The sequence below is a fragment of the Phalacrocorax aristotelis genome, chromosome 4 (genome assembly GCF_949628215.1).
Source record: "Phalacrocorax aristotelis chromosome 4, bGulAri2.1, whole genome shotgun sequence".
Taxonomy (NCBI): domain Eukaryota; kingdom Metazoa; phylum Chordata; class Aves; order Suliformes; family Phalacrocoracidae; genus Phalacrocorax; species Phalacrocorax aristotelis.
The window spans coordinates 26,500,401-26,514,961 of record NC_134279.1 but is presented as its reverse complement, the minus strand read 5'-3'; the positions used below and the strand labels follow the sequence as shown (position 1 = coordinate 26,514,961).

Sequence of the window (14,561 nt, the reverse complement as noted above, 5' to 3'; positions counted from 1 at the left end):
GGAAGGGGATCCTCCATATTCCTGATCGTCAGCTTAAAACCACTGCTGCGGTCACTAAGATTTTAGCAGGAAACTGAAGATAGAGGGAGGGATTGCAGACCCTGGTACTTGCACTTGGGCCAAATGTGAGTCGCGTAAGAGAGCACCCAGCCTGCCCACTCCTTACTCCTGGTATGAAAACAAGAGAATTCTGCTCTCTTTAGGAAGAAAAAGAAAGTAATCTTCCAAAATTACTTTACTTCGAGTGAGCAAACAGCCAGAGACGTTGCATTTCCTGCAAGGGAAGACAGCCAAAAGTCTTCAGCCTTCGAAGTGCCCGTGCCTTCCTGGGTTTGCTTCTACCTTTGAGGGATTCTACTCCATCAAGCGTGAGCCATTCTCTTTTTTTTTTTAAGCCAGACAATTGACTTCAGTTTTATTACAAAGCTTTTATTAAAAAACAAATGCTCAGCACATTAACTCAAACTGGAATGACAAAAAAAAAATAATCGGTTGACAGTATTTTTGGCAAAGGCTGTGCCTTACTATTTTAAAAAATGGGTACATCAATGCTCATTTCAACAACTGGCATAAAATCCCACTAACAGGCTAACAAAAACAGATACAAATACAGAACAATTGAAGTAATAATTCAAGTGCTGGGCTTTTTACAAGGAGAAGGGAATGGGTGAGAAGGAGAACTCACTGCAGTCAGATTTGCTGGATGTATTGCTTATGTTTACAGAGTAGATGATGCAAGACTGACGTGTCTACTGACCAGCTGACTGTTGTTACATTTATTTAATTCTATAGGACACTGTATTATATAGACTGAGAGGCCACTATTTGTTACAAATAGTTTAACAAAAACACCACCTTTCTTCCATACAGGTTTTTCCTCTGGCAGAAAAAAAAAAAAAAAAGAAAACCCCCTTTTATTTAAAAAGTATTTCAGATTTCTGACACTTGTTTAAAAGCTCATACCTAGTAAAATATACACCAAAGAAATTACAAACTAAAAGTTAAAATATAAAAGCATTCAAGTTTCTTAAAAAAGCTAAAACCAAAATTGATCCTGTCGCACCATTAAATAAAAAGAAGGTTGAGTGTGTCATCCTGGTCCAGGCAAATTCCATTCCTCGGTGTGCTGTGTGGGGCAGCTGTGGTCTGCGTTATTCTGTTGGCTGAAGCAGGCAGAGACAGCCATGCTACTTTGTTTGCTGACTCGATATGGACACAGATGAGACGGGGCTTAAGAGTGCAAGGCAGAGGTGGAGTGAAGACAAAAGCTGCTCTGCTGACCCAGGAGCTCATTTGCTCTATTTATATCGGGGCTGGACCTCGTGATAGTGAAGGATTTTGGCAGTGATTGTCTTTATGATTCAGTGTCTCTAGCAGTGACATCAGGGTGAATGACATCCTAGACAGACTCCTTGGGGGTGGTCTGTGCGGATGAAGGACACACCTAGGGTTTAACAAGCTTCCATCTCCAGAAGGGGTCCTGGTGTCGCCGCCTTTGCTTTGCAAGTTGAGAAAGCATTTCTTTTCCCACCTACAGGGAAGGGAGAGAGAGAAAGAGAGTGATAAAGACTACATGAAGCTTTTGTTGTTGTTGTTTTTTAAACAAAAGCCTTCAAAAGAAGCTCTTGCTGGATCTTTGTAACTCTATGACACAACTGTATTAGTGGAACGTATCCTTTGCAACGTCAGAGTTAAGTGCAGAGTATTGCTATTTGCTCTTGCTTGAAGTTTGCACGAGTAGTTACAGAGAGTATGTTGGATCATAAATAGATGTCCACACCAGCTAGGAAGGTGGGGTTTCTAAGCTATTTAGACATTCAACATATTACAGAAGTAATTCCCTTTTGTAGTGGATTTCATTTATCTGTAACATTTGACCCAGATACCCATTACAAAACCAGATATCCTCAGGCTTCGGTACTACAGTGGTTGAGGTCAAACCTCTACTTCAGAGCCTCAGGTTCTACTGCAGAAACAAAGAAATGCTGTCTTCTCTAAGCAGCTGGGTCGGGGAATGTGGTGAGCAAGACTTGTGTGAACACTGACCCCACCATGCATCTACCCAGCTCGGGAGGATTTGTTCTGCTCTTCAGTGGGGTAGAGTACATATTCTAGTTGTGCATGAGCTATGGGCCTCTCACCTAGCGGTGAAGTTCACTAGAAATTCTGGAGGGATTTATGTTCTTATAGCATGTCAAAATGCCAACAGTGCAAGCATTATAGGTATTGCCCACCCAGAGAGGGACATTTTTTCATCATTTGGTCTCTGGGTTATATCAGCTGACTTACACAATTGCTAACTCAACCAACCATCACCCCTGCCCTTCTGACCCAGACAACTGGGTTATAACAGGGACTCCACCCAAAGACTGTCTAATGAGTCAGGCATTTTTCCATAGACGGACACATGCGCTCCAGTAATGGTCTCAGGATTATTGTATCTCAGAAAAATCTGCATTAACCTCTAGGCCTCCGGGTACTACGCAGCTGCCAAACAAGTGGTGGGTTCAATGAGCAGAGTTTCTAAGAATGACCAAAATTAGCACAGGAATGCAGTTTGGTGTAGAAGGTGAGTGAATTTTCACCAGAAGCAGCACAAAATGCTTAGTCACGCAAAGGAGATACACTGCCAGCACCTTGAGTCGTGCAAGGCAGGACAGAACAAGTTTATGAAGAAATGTTTTAAACCACGAGTCAAACTTCTGTTAGACTAATCATAATAGATAGACTGCCTGAGCCTGTAAGAGCCACAAGCAGAATTAATCAGCAAATATTACAGCAGCAGCATTTAAACCAGAGCCATTTATAACTGGGCACCCACCTCCCATCAGCTCCAGCTTCCGTGTAAGCCATTACAACGAAAAGTGTTTTGCCTGTACCGGTTGAGCACAGGTCCTGAACAAGGAGTTGCGCAGGCTAATGTACTCCAGGGTAGAAAGCCTCCAAAACTAATTTTGGACCCTTTGATTTTAGTGAGCACAAGCTGAGGCCCCACAATCTTACTAAACAAATTGCCTCCTCATCAGAGGCCACCCACATGACCATTGTTTTAGTGGAAAGGAAAGTTGAGGAACTGAAGAATTTTAGCTGCAGGCTAAGTAAGGTAGAAAGAACAAGCACGAATTTATATCAAACTGTCCTGTATAGCTTTAATTTGAAGGATGCTCTCCCCTCCCCCAAATACCACCATCCCTGATGCATAATGAATAATTTTCACCTGCTGCTGGTAGCCACAAAAGGACATTGAAAGCCACTGTGGCCTCTTAAACAGCACAGCTGAAAGTCCACTGGCAAACCAGTGGTTTCAACAGAGGTGGTCTGTGTTGACTAATTCAGTTCCTATTTCCTCATAAAACCAGCCGAAGTCCCAACTAAAAAAAAGCCTTCTGAGCTTCCTGCCTTTTTTTTTTTTTTTGTTTTATAAAGTAGCCCAGTGCTCCGTAACACATGCGGATCAAAGAGCTGCGAAGGGCTCTACCTTTCCAAGGAGCACGAAAGAGGGGCCAAGCAAACAGCAGAGGAACACTGGGGAGAGCACCCTGCAGCTTTATATTTATTTTGTGCCTTTTCATCCTGGATTTTCAAAGGTTTGGTCCAGGTTGCTCTTCCTGGGAAGGTTTTCCTCTCAGTCTTACATGAAAACATTCAGCTTCCTGTTGAGGAATGGCCTTGAGGCGCCAGGCCAGTAGTTCACAGCAGCCTGATACAAGCGCTGTGATTCAGAGCTACTCCCCATTAGCAGCCAGGAATGTCTACTTCACTGAAGGAAATGAAATGCTCTTCTGTTGAGATGGTTCCCTGCCTCCTCCCCCCTTCCCTTACCAGCAAGCTGTCTTTGAAGTCAGGAGGTTAAAATAACGACCGCGGCCTTGCTCTGGCCCTCAGCTTTTTCAAACAGCGGCCGTTGCTTCTTTCTCAACCCAAACAGCAGCTTTTGCAGCGCCTGCCTCCTTTCTGTAGCCTCATTATCCCCTGCCCTAACAGAGAGGCTGCAGATACTACTGTAATCCTGCAAGGGGACGGGCACAGTGAAGCCCCACGTATTTTTATTTCTGAGCGAATATTGCAGTACAGCAAATTACACAGTAGCTGTCCTGAAAACAGTCTCTAGAACCCAGCCTTTCCCCAGCTGCACATTAAGGCTACACGCTGGAAATTGCTTCTACTGCTGATAAACCAAATAATACCTAAAAAATACGAATGATGATGGCATTGCCTTACAGATATAAAACAGGTCAAATCAGGATTCTTTTCAAGAAACCACAGGCATGTGCTAAGGAGACTGAAGACTTCCCACATCTAAGGCTTCACTGGGGGGCTGTAGCTGAAGTCTCGCCAAGCGAGGCATGCCCTAGCAAAGCCCAATCCACAAGTGAAGTCGGCACAATCAAAGACTGCAATTACAGCTCCCTGGCTGTGGTTAGGCTTCAAAGAAAGTGCTGCAAGTCACATTTTACATATGTGAAGTCTTGAGCCCGAGCCACAATAGGAGGCACTGTCTGTGCCATTTGCAGTGTACATCTGACTGCAGCAGGAAAAGGGGGGTGGGGGGGCGGGGAGAAAAACCACCTCGAGAAAGAAACAGAAATAAAATTCAACAATGATTCAGTGTAAAAAAGAAAAGCCTTACTACTGAAGTGATGAAAACGGTATTTCAGGAATCATTACAGTTAAACTAAAGCCTCCTAACAAGCCTGGGCTGGATGGCTGAGGGCAAGAGCATCAGAGGGGGAGCAGAAGTCCTCCCCCAAGCTTGAGCTTGGGAATGAGATGGAGTGAAGGGTGGGTCCACAAAGGCCTTGTGCTCCTCCTCTAGTCTTTAACTCATCTCCACTTCTCTAGAACAAGGGAGAGGATTATGCTTCATCCAGGTCATGCTAATCGGAAGGGGTTCTGGAAGGAAATCAGGAGTGTCTGGGTCAGTAAAGGAGTAAGTACAGAGTAAAAGAGATATCTAACCCTTCCCAGAAAGCAAGAGAAAGTGAAAATTTTAAACCAGGTGCTTATTTTCTACACCCTTCCCCACCATAGGTTGTTTTCATACAGTTGTAAGAAGACACAAGACTACATATAACAGCAGTTTTGTGTATTATAAAAGAAAAAAAACCAAACAAACAAACAAAAACAACAAAAAACAACCAGTCAGCCTTCAAACCTGGCTTTTAATCCAGTACTTCAAACAATATGGCAAACTCAGGTACCCAGCAGCTGAAACTGTCATTTTCTTTTGAAGTCCAAAATGAACATGTTCGACTTACTGCTAGGGTTTATCCAATGCTCCAGAAACTTGGGTATGCAAAACCAGGTCACTATTTATCAGAAAGCTTCGTGCTGCTGGTGAAGCCCCTTTGTATTTCCTTTAGCAGCAGAGCTGGAGAGAGTTTCAGGCGCAAGCAGATAGATGCCGGCGCTGCAGTCTGCTCCTCTTCCTGCCCAGCTGTGCCATGGTTTGCGGGGTTAGCCTAAACCAGATCCTTGAAATGTTCTGGGCAAACAAAAACAAACACTCCACAACCTTTGTTGTTTCTAAACAAAAAAAAACACCTCCCAACAAAACCCCAGTCATTTCAGTAATCCGATTTGCTGCAGGGTTCCACAAGCTGTTAGAGCACATGGATGGAGGGACCTACGGGAGACAAGAAAAAGCCCTCTCTGCAAGAGCTGGACACCAGCAGGCAGCAGAGGAAACCTTTTAAGCTGCCTTTGTTGCAAAAGAAATTACCTAAGATTGTACCCTAAAACTGTAACAGATACTGCCATGGTGAAGCTATGTGACTAGTTTTTCCTGTGTTCCCCTCTCCCCCCGCCTTGCCACTGTTAGCCTCAGCCCATTGCTGGCAACTGAATGGAGACTCCGGTAACAAATTATCCACTAGTGTTTTAGATGCCCTGAAGTAACTACCCCGGAAAATACCGCTCCGCTGAGTACAGGTGGAGACTGGCGTCCTAACTTCTGTCCTCTTAGTTTGGCCTGAGCTAGAAGCATTAAGTGAACATATTCCACACACACACCCCACCCCCCCCCACTCCATGAGCCAGGGATCTCTTCCAGAGCAGGTTAGTGTCAGCACGGGAAACACCCAGGTATTTTAGGGTTCCTGCTTTGTGCAGCTGAACTCAGTGATGCCAACGCAGGTGTGGCTCTTATCAGAGGCCCCAGTGTAGGCAGCATGAAACTAAAAGCTCTATCACTAAGCTACAATCTTTGAAATGATCCTACTGGAAGACCCAGGACGTGTTTTTCCTGTTGGGGGTGGGAGGGGAGAGAGGTTCCATGTTTATAATAAAAAACAGATTACCTCTAGACAGCTGTCTCTAGCAGCTTCTTAAAGAGGAATAATATACTAAAAGTCAGCTGCAAGGGAGGAAGAAATAGGCTTGTCCCTTTTTTGTAGCTTTATGGCATATAATAAATATCAGAAGACTTTTTAAAAATTCCTTATTTTATAGACTGAGAGCTGAGAAGAAAGATGCATCAGTTCTAGGGGCGCTGAAATTGCTACCTCAGTTTTTACCTGCTGTAACAGAAAAGACTCGAGGTACTGGTAAAGTAGTAATTGAAAATTCTTTCAAAACAAAGAAATAACACAGGTGAAGTTGTAGATCATCTTTTCTGCCACAATTAAACATAGGTTAGAATTTACACTGTACTTTGAAAGGCAGTCTCAACATTTAAATGTTGTGATAGATGGAATAATTTAAATAGTTGCTTTCATGCAACCAGAGGTAAGTTCGATGTAACCTGAATATCGTCTTGCACTTCATCAACCGTTCTGCACATGGGCACCCACAGAGCAACACTACCAGAGTAAGACAGCAGTACGCAGAAACCACTACAGAATTCAAACACATCAACTTCACTTTGATACAACTAAGTCATTTCAGCAGAAAATCTCTACTGCTCCGAAATACACAAGCCTGCTGTTGTGTATCTCAAGGAACACACATATGGGAAGAAACCCAACTATTCCTCAAAACATAGTCTCCCCTAGCGTCAAGGCAAACGCACGCACCATAAAACTAATTATATATAGTTACTTTGGCAGTAACATTTTACCTCGTGCAATTTCAGGTATCCCTGAGATGAAGGATAGAGGCCTCTCAAAACTCCTGAGTTTAATTCTGATGCAACTTAATGAGGGAACATATAATCTTAGTTTTGCAAGGAGAAAGCAACTTCAGAAATTATGTCTCTCTGCTCAGTTAAGCCTCCTTAGTTCTCTTACCCCCTGATCCCACCCTACAGATGCCTGTGAACACTAATTCAGAGAGATGGTCGCTGGTACAAAATGGTTGTGCGAAACCCTGCGCACACGCCCCAGTGCCAACACCACGTTCACCGCACAAACGCTTCCAACATCTGCGCCTACCGCTGGAGCCAACAGCAGAAAGCTGGTGTCCTGAAGGGTCGGGCTAAAACCCATACTGTCTAACTGGCTGCGTGTCTCACGTTTAATTGGCTAGAGAGCAGTGCTTCAGCTGGCCCGGCTGTGAGTTCCTTCCTTGTATAGATTTCCAGTCTGCACACTTTCAAATCGCTTATATGATACAGTCTTAACAAGCAGGTAAATGATCAGTTTTTTAAAAGATGACTTGCATAAAAAGTCTTAGAGGATTAAGGAACTGACTGGTATGAGAAGGCTGACTCTATTAGCAGTGACTTTTGCAACATCAGTTCAGGCTTTTTGGTTTTAGTTGTTTTAGTCTTCAGGATGGCTGGTTTTGCATTCATGTTTATCAGACGACCTCTTCAATCATAATCCCTAAAAATCAGAGGCAGACAAACAAAACTCAGTGCTAGAGTTTGCTAAGCTTTGACAGAATTGCATTTGACTACAACTCTGCCGAAATTAGAGGACAGATTTCACCCAAGCTTAGTCTCCAGAAACAAATGGGAAAAACTTTGATGATGTCAAAACAACTTGCTTTCTAGCTGTTCAGGAATAGAGTATCAATTTCTCATTTTGAAATGTTCCATGGAAATACTCTAAAAAATGAAAATGCAATACAGACCTGAAATGACCGCTAAACCGCTGAGGTTTTCTTCCAAATGGGAATGAAACCACATTTCAAAATCTTACGTTTTCTTTATGAAACAGTTTGCTTCTACAGAATTTTTTCTCATGACCTTAGACTTCTCAATCTGGTGGCAAGCTTACTAAATCCACTAAAATACACCGTTCTCATCCAGAGAAGAATGGTGCACCAGCCGTCAACTCCCTGTCCCCACCCTCTCCCACAGGAAGAGTTAGAACAATAGTTGTCCCACTGCTCCTTCATTCTAGCCCAAGCCGCCCACTGCTAACACCTCACAAGTGAAACGACATGGAGTTTTTTTAATCACTTGTGAACGTGGCCGAGTTCAAACTTCATCAGGCATCTCTGACTTCACAGCAGCATCTGCGACGAGCACCTCTGACAAAATACGCAGGTTTTAGACACTCACCTGCTGAATTACCTATTTTTGCCCTTTGTCAGTGTCAGTTTAAAACATGAGATGCTGAAGGTCAGCTTCGCAGCTGACTGTGCTACACCCTTTGATTGCAAAAACTGTTTTGTAAATACTTTAAAAAAATGTCTTGCTTCTCTAATCCCATATCTATGCTGATTGTCTAGTTGAATGTGTTCTGCTGGGGGTTTTGGCTGGGTTTTTTTTTTCTTTTTCAAAAAACCTGTGCTTCCCCCCCTCAGCCCCCCCCGACTTACCCTTATCCCTCCCATAGTCTCTGATTGCACCTAAAATAGCTTTTATACCCTTCCTTCCTTCCTTCCTTCCCTCCTGCACTTCACAAGGTTTCTCCGCCAGGGTGGTAAAGGAAAACGGGGAACTCGCTCTGCTCTGCCGCATCTCTCCCAGCAGGTGTCAGTGCCCTTCTGTACCTGCTGCCTAAACGGTGAGTGACTTTTCTTCAGGACTGCTCTTTTGACGTTTTTCTTGATGTCAGAGAGCCTGAAAGAGAGGAGGTTTTCTATCTTTCACCCGGCAAGATCAGTGTCGGGTCAGAATTAAGTTGCCGGAGGGGATCTGTCTGAGGGCTATACTCCTTTTCTTTGGAAATTTCTATGCCTGTCTGAAAAAGGCTGATGTTAACCAAAGTATTCAATCATATAAATGTTTCAGCCCAGCAAATTCTCTTCTGTTCGTTCTGTCTCTCTTGCCGATGCTGAAGACCACCATTCATAGGCAAAACAGGGAACGGGGGAACACGGGTCACACAGGAAACATAATTTTTAAAGCGAATCAGGACATGTCTCTGCACCATCATCACCACACAAACTCACACACACACTAACTTCTCCTTGTGGAGGAGCAAATCCTCCAGGCTCTCTTTAAAGCTTCCGAACAGTGAAGGGGTATGGAAAGGGGTGGAGCGTTTGTTTAATTTTCAACCACTCCAGCAGCAATTTCAAAAGCGCTGGACAAGCCAGGTTAGAAAAGATGTGCCTCAAAAAACAAGGTACCACATCCTCTTTGCATCTGCTTTCTAGCGTGCTGGCCAGAAACCCATGGTCAACCATGACCACAGTCATCAGACAGTTTTTTTCCACTGTATTCCGGCTGTAGATTGGTCCACTTTATAGTCTGCTTTCACAGCCTCACTCCAGTAATAAGTAAAAGGTAATCCAGTCATAAATTGTTTGTTACAACACTATCCAAAAATCACTTCTGCACCGAAATTTAACTCTAATTTCCATGTAGGAAGTTTGAAATGTTATAGATAGTTGATTGTTTAAACAGTCTTAATCTAATCCTTTTAAGAGATTCTGATTGTAAATCAGCATTAGTCAAGTTTTCTCGTTTTTGAAAGCTTTGCTAATCTAAATGCTAATTGTCATGGAATTTTGCAAGCCACAAATACACTTCTCACAGGTTTTCAAATGTTTGTTAAGTGATAGAGATCACTCTTTTTAGTCCTTGAAGATATGCCAAAACACAATGCTAAATTATGTAGTTTGTGAGGACTTCCCAGTTGCATCCTGCCGTATGTCAAATGATGTGCTTTTTACAATTACTGTACATAGCAAGTCATAAGAAGTTAACTGTTTCCATGTTGCAGAACAATCAGGAGGAATTTTCATTAGTACCCTTCTATTTCCTTCCAAAAGTCAAATCAGATAGGAATTCAGGAATCTCCGCTTCCAACATTTGCTCTTATTTACAAGTCTACTAGAAGGTTGTGCTTAAAGTAACACGAAAGCACCCACCTTTCTGAAAGGTGCTCAGATGATCTCTACATTGTCCTTAATCTTAGCTTTCCTCATTTCCCCTTCCCTCCCAGCCTCTCGCAAACTCATTTTTAGCATTATCAGGTCTTATGCCACCCTCGGTTGATTTCAAAGGAAGAGGATAAATACAAGTTATTTCTTCAACAAATAAAAGTTATTCCAAACATTGCCTTGGGCCCTCTCAACTGAAAAACAAAATCCTGCCTGGGGACAGTTCCACAACTCCTAAAGAATGGCAACATGCTTTGGAGTACCCCGGGATACTTTACCAAAGACTGGAGCACCAGGTTGCAGTATTCCTAAAGCACTCTAATATTAAAGTGTTTTACAAATTGGCCATTTGTCAGGCTGGAAGAGATTGCAGAACTCGGCTAAATCCTAAGCGATGAAGCCGTAAGAAGCCTGCTGCTGTCTACAACCCCAGGAAGGGCAGCAACTTAACGTTACACCACCTTGACTTCACCGCTCATATGATGTCCCAGCCAAAGAGCAGGTTAGAGGTCCACCTTAAAAATCGGTTGTGTGCTGAAGTGTTCATGGACCCAAAAAAAGGAAAAAAAAAAATCCACACCCAAAACTTTCACAGTATCTTAAATCATGTCTGTTTGCATGTCTCTTCCGTTACTTTCCTCTGAACATCCCACCACACAACCCTCCCACCATTTCATCCTTCTCACTTACATCACCGTTAATTACAGCCCTGGCTGATCTCCTTTGTGCTGATCTCGAGATTCTTTCTTTGGTCTTGCCACCTACTCATTTCTGATTCCTCTCAGATAACAGAATGCTTGTCTCCTTCCCAGACCTCCCACCCTCCTTCCCCCTCTTCCTTGCACCATCCGTACAAGTAAGAAAGCTAGTGTTTTCCTGTCTTCAAGAGCTCTTTGCGGCACTCACTGAAAGGCATTCCCAAACGTATTATCTCCATCCAGTAAAGACTACAACAGCTCTGCTGTGGGCCTGGTAAGATATTACGCTTGTGGGCAAAACATTCTTTGGATTAGGCTTGCAAAGGGCAAGAGTCTTAACCTTCAGAAGTTTACTTTGAAGTCTGTCTGATTCAGGTTCCCTAAATCATTCTGCACGTTTACTTCCAGCTAGAGCACATCTGTACATCTCCAGCGGAGAGCATTCACTCGGCACGCAACATTTAGTGAGGCTGCCTACATGCGCATATATGGAGTCAACAGCACACTCCCCCTTCAGTGGAAGAAGATACCTACTGTTCTCATACTCCGTGTTATAAACTGCATGAGGATGGAGAGGCAGGTATTACCAACAGTTTCCACACCGTTACAGAGCTTAAGGGGAAGGAAGGAAGGAATAGGTGTGGAGGTAAAAGGGAAAGGGGGGAAAACCCACATACTCAGAACATTCATCCTCTTCTACTTCAACTCATCCTCTACTACGGAAAATGCAAACAGAGAAAAGCCAACAGAAGTAATTCAGTGTAGGCGAGGCAGTCATCCGTAGATTGTAAGGCATCCAAGAAACCAAATATCAGTTTTTAACTGTCACTTGAACCTTAGTTGTATTCCAATGCTAACTGAGTGCTCTGTGGCAATTCAGATAAAATTATGTGTGTTTTGACTATTGGTACTGTGTTAACATCAAAAGGGAAAAATACAATCATGGACCTGGGCACCTAAACTGAAATAGCAGTTATAAAACTCAAGGTTAAAGCACTTGTGGTTTGTTTTTTTTTAATAGATATAATACTTATGACAGTCACTGTTAGCAATACTTTACAGCTACATTTGTTGTGTAGGCTACAGAACCCAAATGCTGCAATCCACATCTAAAATCAGCATGACTCCGGCATATTGCAAAGGGCAACACTGACTGCTTGCCTGAAAAACATTTGCTTAGCAGGAAGAAAAAAAGAGCACGCATTTTGCCTTTTTACTTTACTTCAGCTTAAAAAAAAAAACCAAACCCAAAAGCCAAAGTCTTAAACCCAACCAAGTTTAGACTAACCAGCATAATGGCATAACCACAGAAGAGGCTTGAACCACGCTGACTGACTGATGACCGACACGCTGCACACAGCAAACTTAACTTGGCCATCTCCAGCTGAAAGTCCAAGCAGAGCAGAGGGCCAACAGGAGGCTGCTTTGCTGACCACCGCGAGTGCCAAGGGGATCACACGGCCAAACAAGGCAGAGGGAGAGGGGATAAAGAGCCCGTTTCTGTTATAATGCATAGGTGAGTTTAGAAAGTGTTATTTTTTTTGCACGGTTCCTGGAATTCTCAGGAACCTCCTAAGAGCAGTCTGGGTTAAGCCTGGGCTAGGCAGTGCAGAAGCAACTACTATGTCAAACGAATGCCATTCCTACTAGAAGACGTATCACACAGAGGAAGAGAAGAACCAGCCTTCCAACACAAACACTGAGAAATGGGGCTCTCACTGTGGTACTGTGCGCACTCACAACCAGACTAGATGGTGTTACTGGATGTGTCTAATCACTAGTCATTCCACCTTCAGTGCAGATGATACGATACAAAGAGAGAAAACGCACGCTGGAAATACAACAAAAAAACCAGCCCGCACCACATATGAAATACCACTGTACAGTCGAGGGAGAAATTCTTGATATAACTGAAATACAGTCCCATTTTCTTAGCAGATGTTTTGTTAGTATACAGGTGAATAAATTCTTAAAAAGTGTACCCAGCCAGCCAGCATCTTGTAGATGTCAGGACATAACATGTACTCTGAAGCCAGCGTCTAACCTGCTCTTACAAACTGTGAGTCTGCTGGCTGGGAGGGTTTGCACTGCTTAATAAACAAACCCGTCCCTGCGCGTCACAGGCAGACTTGCAGCGAGTCAGTGAGGTATGGCCAATTTGAAAATATTAAGGTTAAGAAGTGAAATGGTGAACACCTAATAGATAGCCGGTATAAAAACCATCAGTAGTCAAAGTAACATTAGCTTTGGGATATGATACTTCTGCAATTTTTGCTAAGTTCATATTATTGCATAAAATTTATAAGAAAGCTTATTTTACAATTCAGTTCTATCATCAGGAAAGCTTTAGAGATGTTCTTACCATGCTTCAGATGTAGGCAGCTGTCATTCTGGGGCCTGTACCTGTAGAAGATTGTTTTCCTTTAACAAATTTCTGTTACAGAGTTTTTGCACATTCCAAATAAGTTTGTTTGCTACAGTGTTACACGGATTTTTTGGTGTGGTTTTTTTTTTGGTTTTGTTGTTTGTTTGGTTTTTTTTATGGTTCTTATACCAGCCATTTTTGTTGGGGAAAACAGGGTGTTTCTCTGTATATATTTTACAGGCAAAGAGGAGACCTCACTGATGCTTTTAGCCAACCTACTAGGCAGCTGTTAGTGTACACAGAAACGTAAAATACAGCGATTAAAAAATACAGTGGCTACAAAGGGGTCAGTGTAAAATTTCCAGTGTCCAAAATTTCCAGTGTCCAATAATCCCACGCAGCATTTGAGACATAATTAAGTCTGAGGATGATAAAACATTGATTGAGAAGAAAAGCAAAGGTGAAGCAGGACAGTGATGGCAGCAATGCATAAGTTCAGCCAAAGATGTTGATGCCGTCAGGACTGCTGCACGGACAGGCGTAAGGGAAAGGAGACGTTTATTGTGTGCATTTTCACAAGCTTGCATTCAAAGTGAAGCATCTTAAAACATCCGTTAGAAGCAAGTGTTAGAGAAAAGGATGTAAAAATTAAATAGCGCAAGCCCTGGTTTCTAAAATATACCTGAGGTGAACAGTGACTAAGAGTTGCTCATGGCCTACCTGATGCCGATTCCTGCAACTTTTCTCTCTTCCTCTTCTTTTTCTTCCCCTGAAAAACAGGAAATGTTACCATACCATTACATGCACAGAGCTCTTTTTTTGTCGCTCCCCCACCTCACAGCATAGAAACGAAAGCCACCTGGACACTGAGAAAGGAAAAAACCCAATTGTTTTCGGGGTAGCTAAAATCTTTTCTAACCCACTTCCAACTGTTTCAATGCTAACAAGGTTTTCTCTCAGCATCTACGGAGAAATACGCACATGAGCAATACACATTTTTATATCCACATGGAATTACAATTTCTGGCAGTTTTTCAACTAATGCTGGCAGCCGCAAGCATCTAAAAGGCTTCTCACGCTTAATAATCTGATGACACATATGTTGATATAATAATTTATGGCTCTTACAAGAACTCTTCACTCATTCAGATACTTACACTGTCATACACGGCAACAGCAGACAGGGTGTTGAAAGTACCTAGGACGACCATGACTTGTCCCCAGGGTGCAAACCAGCCAACTAAAACTGTTCTGATAATGCTCGTACCTTAACAAAAGCC

At 42.9% G+C, this 14,561-nt stretch overlaps 1 protein-coding gene across 9 annotated transcripts in view; it reads right to left on the bottom strand.

Moving 5' to 3' along the window:
* Window positions 1–376: 376 nt before the first annotated feature.
* The window catches only part of LEF1 (lymphoid enhancer binding factor 1), a 71,718-nt gene continuing 57,533 nt past the window's right edge, over window positions 377–14,561 (bottom strand). For 5 of the 9 annotated variants that reach the window (XM_075090686.1, XM_075090687.1, XM_075090685.1 and 2 more), the window contains 2 exons: window positions 14,002–14,050; window positions 377–1,531 (listed from right to left, as the gene is read on the bottom strand). In XM_075090686.1, the coding sequence (XP_074946787.1) occupies window positions 1,452–1,531; window positions 14,002–14,050 (129 nt within the window). In that variant the 3' untranslated portion in view covers window positions 377–1,451. Of the gene's footprint in view, window positions 1,532–5,177; window positions 5,486–7,686; window positions 7,764–13,278; window positions 13,320–14,001; window positions 14,051–14,561 lie in introns of those variants that run through there. The other 4 variants (XM_075090688.1, XM_075090692.1, XM_075090689.1 and 1 more) reach the window with 3 other exon arrangements.